Genomic DNA, 7,329 nt, shown 5'->3' with positions numbered 1-7,329 from the left:
TGCACTGATAGTGCAAAAAAAGAAACAGAAAACAGAAAGGGTGAAATTCAACAGAGCAACAGGCTTTATTTGGGAGAAAATCCTGAGAAAGGCTTCCAAGTCTCCTTCAGCCTGGCTGAAGGGGAAATGGAGTAGCTCCCCTGTAACCACTATGGTCTTGTGGAAATATTAGGCAGAAAGAGGGAAATCAGGTGGGGCAGATGGAAGCAGGGTGAGATGGAGGTGGAGAGGATGAGCAATGTGATTTTGACTAATATTTATTTTCCTCTAATTTAAGAATCCTTAATATGACTTTGCTCTTCTCTTTTCCAGGAGATGAGCCTCAATTGCTCCCTGTGGCAGGAAAACAGCTTGTCTGTCAAACGTTTTGTATTTGCCAAATTCTCCGAGGTCGCAGAACAATGTTTCCTTCTCTTCACCCTCATTCTCCTCATGTTCCTAGCATCCCTGACCGGCAATGCACTCATAGCGCTTGCCATCTGCACCAACTCAGCGCTGCACACCCCCATGTACTTCTTCCTGGCCAACCTGTCTCTCCTGGAGATCGGCTACACGTGCTCTGTCATTCCCAAGATGCTGCAGAGCCTCGTGAGTGAGGCTCGGGGAATCTCTCGGGAGGGCTGTGCCACTCAGATGTTCTTCTTTACCTTCTTTGCTATCAGTGAGTGCTGCCTTTTGGCGGCCATGGCTTTCGACCGCTATATGGCCATCTGCTCCCCACTCCATTATGCCACACGGATGAGTCATGGGGTGTGCGCCTATTTGGCAGTAGTTTCTTGGGGGGTGGGATTTATGGTAGGCTTGGGCCAGACCAATTATATTTTCTCCTTGGATTTCTGTGGTCCCTGTGAGATTGACCATTTCTTCTGTGACCTCCCCCCTATCCTGGCGCTGGCCTGTGGAGACACATCCCACAATGAAGCTGCTGTCTTTGTGGTCGCTGTCCTTTGCATTTCCAGCCCATTTGTGTTGATCCTTGCTTCCTATGCTAGAATTCTAGTGGCAGTGCTGGTCATGCCCTCACCAGAGGGCCGACACAAAGCTCTCTCCACCTGTTCCTCCCACCTACTCGTAGTAACCCTATTCTATGGCTCAGGGACAGTCACCTACTTGAGGCCCAAGGCTAGTCACTCACCAGGAACTGACAAACTCCTCGCTCTCTTCTACACGGTGGTGACGTCCATGCTCAATCCCATAATTTATAGTTTGCGGAACAAGGAAGTGAAGGCAGCCCTGCGGAGAACTCTGGGAAAGAGGGAGGTTTTGACCCATGGATAGTAACAGAGAGCCTGGAAAATGTGTACTTCAGAAAAGTGTTCAGCCAAGCAAAGAAACCAAGAAAATGCTGTGTAGTCTTTCATCTGTCCTGCGATGTGGTTCTTAATAACTCACTGGGGTTTTAGAAGTTTCTCGACTCAGTGTTATGTTGATTGCAAATTCTTGAAGGAAGCTATATACTAAATATCTGAGTCTAACAATACAGAAAAGTGTTTACATGCTGTTGAGATTAACTTCAAACTTACCAGATTTATAATTTACCAATATGTCAGAAATTTGTCAAATTCTTATTCATATTCTTAGACATATTCTGTATCTGAGGGCTCTGACTTCCATACTTATCTGCTCTATTTGTCTCTTACTTGTCTAATAACTCTATGAAGCACATTGTTTCATTCTGTAAATGTGTTTTAAAATTTCTGAATTGAATTTATGGGTACATATTTCAGAGTGATAAGTTTTTATGCGTGAATTTGGGTACTTAAAAATGTATTGATAATCCCTAACCAAACTTTAATTTTAGAACTATTTACTCTAGAACCTTCAAACAAAAGTGTCATAAATTCTCAAGTTATCATAAAAATATTTTCAAAGAAAAAAATTAATATGAAAATGCAAAGATAGGTGAAGAAATTTTATTAATAATTAAAACAAATTATTTATAAGATTTTAATACAATTTACATATGTGCAGCATATTTGGCGAATACTCAACAACTTGCCTCAAGAGAAATTAGCATATTTACTGCATAATCCAGCAGCCCTAAGAACTTAAAAATGAATAATTTTGAACTTGAACATCTAGTTCTAGGAGAGATACAGTGTCAATAGCTGACCTATGCACTATTTGAAATGTAGTATCATTATGACAGTTCTTGGAAAACTACAATTTCTACCTTTGTCTTGATCTGTCATGTATGAACTTTGGTCTCTCATAATGTGATAGTTCTACTTTGACATGGTAATACTGTCGCTCAATAATGAGCCAGCATGTCTCCATAAGTAGAATGATGAATCGGTGTTCCGTCCAGGCTGTCTGATTCCAGAACCAAGTAGGCCATGTTCCATTTCATGATATCTGTGGTCTGCTCTATACTTTTGTATCCACTTCTGAATAAAAAGAGTATTGAACAGAGCCAAATGTACCTAGAAAATACCTCTTCTAGGTGGTTATAATCTTGTCATTGAAATTTCTCTCTACTTCTGGAGATTGATTTTAGCTGATTTAGTTTTCATTTGAAAGCTTCTCCTTTGACTTGAATCATCATATGCAAAAAATAACTTTTCAGTCATATTTAACAATATTATTAACGAATACCTAAGTAATATTTAAAATGACAATCTTTTAAGTGTGATATAAAAATCTAAAACCATATCTTCTTTTTGCATAAAATGCTGGCACAAGAGTATTCTGTCTTCAAGGGGCTGGGAAGGTGGCTCAGTGGTAGAGCACTTGCCTTGCATGCATGAGGCCCTGGGTTCGATTCCTCAGCACCACATAAGCAAAAAGAAAAAAGCCAGAAGTGACGCTGTGGCTCAAGTGGTAGAGTGCTAGCCTTGAGCTGGAGAGCTGAGGGACAGAGCCCAGGCCCAGAGTTCAGGCCCCAAAACCAGACCCCTCCCCCCAAAAAGAGTATTCTGTATTCAAGTAAAGTTCTCAGATACATTTTTAGAATCCATTAAAGTTTATTGGACTCAACCGTATATGGCCCAGCACCAATGGCTCACACCTATAATTCTAAGTACTCTGCAGGCTGATACCTGGGCAAGAAAGTCATTAAGACTCTTATCTCCAATTATCCACCTTAATGAAGCCAGAAGTGGACCTGTGGCTCAAAGGGTCAAGCACCAGCCTTGAGTGAAAACACTAAAGGAGAAAGCCCCAATACCAGCACAAAAGAAGTTAATGAAAGTAAAATAAGATCATTCAGGTGGGCATCATTCAATATAACTGGCATTCTTCTTAGATGAAGAAATTAAGACACAGACAAGTTCAGAGGGAAAAAAAAGGAAGGACATATGGAAGGTGACCAACTATTTTAAAGTTCAGGTATGTAAAAGAACAATCTCAGAGTTTAAGCCTTTAGAATAGAGAAAAATGAGTTTTTGTTATTTGAGCAAAACATTGAAAAAAAATTTGACTGCTTACCCTAAGAACTCTACACAGAAACTGTACTGTAATTAACATTCTCATTGAGTTAAAGTTAGTTATTCTAAAGCTATTTTATGTGTTTACTGAAACTGAATACTAATGAGTATTCCACTGTCACCTTGAGCAAGTTACATACCAACTGCATCTGTCTGCTGACAAAATGCAGTTTTAGCTTCAGAAGATATAGTCCCAGTCATAATATGTTGAAAAGAGCCTATACTGGACAAGGTGCCATCACAAACCTGTCAATTCCAATGCCTATTCTCTTCCAAGGCAAAGGTGAACATTATCCCTAATAGACCAGCAGAAGGCCTAAGGTTAGTGAATATATCAAAAAGAAGGCCTATGATTGGTGTAAACACAGTCCTTCATTTGCATGAAGCCTCCCATATTTGGTCAAAAACCCCTTGTCACCATCCTTTCCCCACCTTTTCTTACTGCATAAGGAGGATATTCAGCTTGCTTTTTCAGCCTGGTAGGGAGATACCTATCTATGCTGACTCTTGCAAAACAGAACCCAATTAATGGTTTCCCTTAAATGATTTTGTTTTGCTTTCTTTTGATCCTAGTCAGAAGCAGTAGAGTGGGCTGAACAGGTAACACAAAGAGAGGATAGGAGTAGTAGCATCAGCAGAGTGATACAGTTTGAAGCAGCAAGAATGGCATCAGAACTAGCAGTAGCTGATGCCTTTTCTGTAGCAGTGACACTAGTACCAATAGGGCATCTGAAGATGCACAAGGTAGACTTTGCACTCTAGGTTAATCTTTTATATACACAAACATACACATATTTCTTTAAGCAGTTATACAGAGGAGTTACCCTTCCTCAAAGCAGTTTATGAATACATTTCATCTTGATCAATATCATCCCTTTCAACATTAACTTTGTTAATAATATTCTGTTACTTGGTATAAGTGTTATTAACATTTTTTCCTTTGTGTAGAACACAGAATAATTATGTTCTTTATGTGTGTAATACTGCAATAAATTACACTAAATAAACTAAGTTCTTCCAGTAGTTCACCAAAACTATTGACACAAGTGAAAGGAGACAGACACACAACATATGTTTGCTAAGTCTTTTATAAAACATGAAGTTGTTCATTGGCCACAGAGGTGCACACACACAAAGCTCTTATTATACACGTCAAGGGAGGTGGGTGCTGCTCACAAGGAATGCCCTACAAATATAATATAGGCACAATTGGAAGAATCTACACTGCCAAATACACTGATGGCATGGATGTAAGTAATTGAAAGGACAGTTTATTACCAGATGAATAAATATCAACATGCAGAACACAAATTGTGTTTATGAATTTTGTTTTAGAATCTGGGTTTAGAGATTAAAGGTTGATCAAAGGAAATGAGAGTGAGTATATGGTGACAAGAGATGCTTAAGAGAGTTTGCCTACATTACCTTGGCAATATCTTTCTGTCTGTAAGTAGCCAGTCTCACAGCTCATCTCTCTGTACAACCTCTTCTGTGGTGAGAGTGATTTTTAAAAAATCACTGCTTTGTGAGTCTGTTTGTGTTTAGCCCAAGGTGATCTTGCTAAAATGAACAAACATCTCCCAAAATAAGGCACAATTTTAGATAATGGTTTTCTATTAGGTCTTTATAACATCTAAAAAGCTATGAACAGAAACCATACTGCCTGTGGGACTATCAGAGGTGAGACCTAACAAATAATAGGAAGTATTATCAGATAAACTTAAAGCTTCACAGTTATGGTTCAAGCTACAGCTTCCATGAGGTAGATGATTTACTGTTCTGATGAGAAAGTAGGTTTGCCCTGTGTGTCATCAACCATATCCTAGAGAAATAACCCTCAGACTTATAAATGTGTTATACATATGCACAATCATGTACCTAAATAAATTCATTTCTTCATAGAATTTATGAAGTATCTGAAAAGAGATATTATACAATATTTACAGAAGGAAGCATTAAAAAAGATCTAGGTAACCAACATCAAGATATAATTGATGACAATTTACCACCTACTTTTATTTAGGAGATTTGCTAATGCTTCTAATAAATGAAAAGAGAAAACATAATTATATGATATATTAAAGTCTGAGAGACTGAATGGGTGTGTTTCATATTTTCCCTAACTTGAGTCTTTGGACAGCAACTGTTTTATTGCCCATTTAACTTCTTTGTTTCTCAAGGTATAGATCAAAGGATTAAGTGAGGGAGTCACTACAGTATAGAAAAGGGTAAGGAATTTTCTGTGATTTTGTGTGTATTCACTCTTAGGTTGAATGTAGACAGAAATTATAGTACCATAAAACAAAACCACGACAATCAGGTGAGATCCACAAGTCCCAAATGCTTTTCTCCTGCCATCAGTGGATTTTATCCTTAGCACACTTCTAACAATGCAGCCGTAAGAGACTAAAATAAGCCCCAGAGGCAAAACCACATAGAGGACAGTAGCCATGGCAAGTTCATTTTCTAGGAAAGTTGTGTCCATGCAGGCAATTTTTATCAGAGCAGGCTCTTCACACATGAAATCATCCACCCTATGGTGACTACAGAGTCGTAACTGGAAAACAAGACTGGTTTGGATTGTGGATTCCACAAAACCACTGACCCAGGCCACAGCTGCTAGTAGCTGGAGAAGCTTGGGGTGCATGATAATGCCATAATGGAGAGGTCGACAGATAGCATTGAAGCGATCATAGGCCATGACAGTCAGGAGGACACACTCTGTGGAGCCCAGCCCCAATGTAATATACAGCTGAGTCACACAACCAGCATAGCTAATGGTCTTCTCAGGGCCCTTGAGGTTCCAAAGCATCTGTGGAACAATGCTAGTAGTGAAGCAGAGGTCCAGGAAGGAGAGATTGCAGAGGAAGAAATACATGGGTGTGTGGAGTTTGGGATTCAAGAGTGACACAAGTATTATCATTGAGTTCCCCAGCAGTGTCAGAATGTAGATAATGGAAATGACCAGGAGAAGCACTATCTCCAGTTGAGGCTGGTCAGAAAAACCCAGTAAGATAAAACCTGCTGGATAGCTGAAATTAAACTCTTTCATCGTTTCTTAGTTGTGACTCATCTTTCTTGACAATTCTTATTTTCTTCCTATGAGAAAAAAGTCAGTTGCCAAAAGTGTTAGAAATAAAATTAGCCAAGTAAAATATAGGCTTTTAAGTACTGGAGTGAGTAAAGAAACCCAAATATAGAGATAATGTAATACAAAAAAATGATAAATTTATTTATTACAGAGAAGAGACAAACAAATAGCATTAAAACAGTTGATATAAAGCATACAAAATACATTAGAGACATACACTAAAACAAATGTAAAATGTATGAAAAATTATCTAATATTACATACATATTCCCTCATTGGGAATCCTGGGAAATAATCAAACACACTGAAAAAAATAATAACTAAAAACATGAATGTATGATGGTTAGGCAACAATTCTAATACATACAGTTAAAAAGAACACAGACTAGGCAAGACTTTGAGAGAGAAGGTGCATATAGTTAGAATCACAAGATGATGAAATAAAATATTAAGCAGGAACAGTAAAATGTGACTAATTAATTTTTTCTAAGAAGCAATCAATTACTCAAAATCAAACCAGTGATAAAATGGAGAGAAACTTCTGTGATCTCTCCGTATTAATCATAGGTACTCTGTAAATATTGTTCTACAGAAAATTCTAATTCATTATTCTCAATTAGAAAGTTATTTCCCTTGGTGAACAACATGCTATAAAACAGTATTGGTCAAAGAGTACATGAATTCAATCACCTAATATGATAGATTAGTCTATTGTAAATTTATGAATTAAAAAATAGCTTACAGTGCAATTAAATAAACTGCACTTTAGGCTAGTTTCTAGAAAAGATTAAGATATGTAGTTATGAATATCTA

General features: G+C 38.0%; 2 protein-coding genes across 2 annotated transcripts; one reads left to right on the top strand and one right to left on the bottom strand.

Annotated features, from left to right (window-relative positions):
- Positions 1-315: 315 nt before the first annotated feature.
- LOC138827970 (olfactory receptor 10C1-like) lies at positions 316-1,278 on the top strand. Its single transcript, XM_070023543.1, has one exon. The coding sequence runs from the start codon at positions 316-318 to the stop codon at positions 1,276-1,278; it is 963 nt and encodes a 320-aa protein (XP_069879644.1).
- A 4,266-nt stretch (positions 1,279-5,544) lies between these two features.
- LOC138827794 (putative olfactory receptor 2B8) lies at positions 5,545-6,477 on the bottom strand. Its single transcript, XM_070023409.1, has one exon. It carries the CDS (start codon positions 6,475-6,477, stop codon positions 5,545-5,547), a length of 933 nt encoding a protein of 310 aa, XP_069879510.1.
- Positions 6,478-7,329: the final 852 nt, after the last annotated feature.

This window comes from Dipodomys merriami, unplaced genomic scaffold (assembly GCF_024711535.1).
Source record: "Dipodomys merriami isolate MVZ:Mamm:240054 unplaced genomic scaffold, mDipMer1.0.p SCAF_16, whole genome shotgun sequence".
Classification (NCBI taxonomy): Eukaryota; Metazoa; Chordata; class Mammalia; order Rodentia; family Heteromyidae; genus Dipodomys; species Dipodomys merriami.
The sequence above is the reverse complement of the archived record's forward strand: the minus strand, read 5'-3'. Positions and strand labels throughout refer to the sequence as shown.

Excerpts from the sequence above, each read along its gene's own strand:
- LOC138827794 (XM_070023409.1), bottom strand. The coding sequence starts at position 6,477 with ATGAAAGAGTTTAATTTCAGCTATCCAGCAGGTTTTATCTTACTGGGT.
- LOC138827970 (XM_070023543.1), top strand. The coding sequence starts at position 316 with ATGAGCCTCAATTGCTCCCTGTGGCAGGAAAACAGCTTGTCTGTCAAA.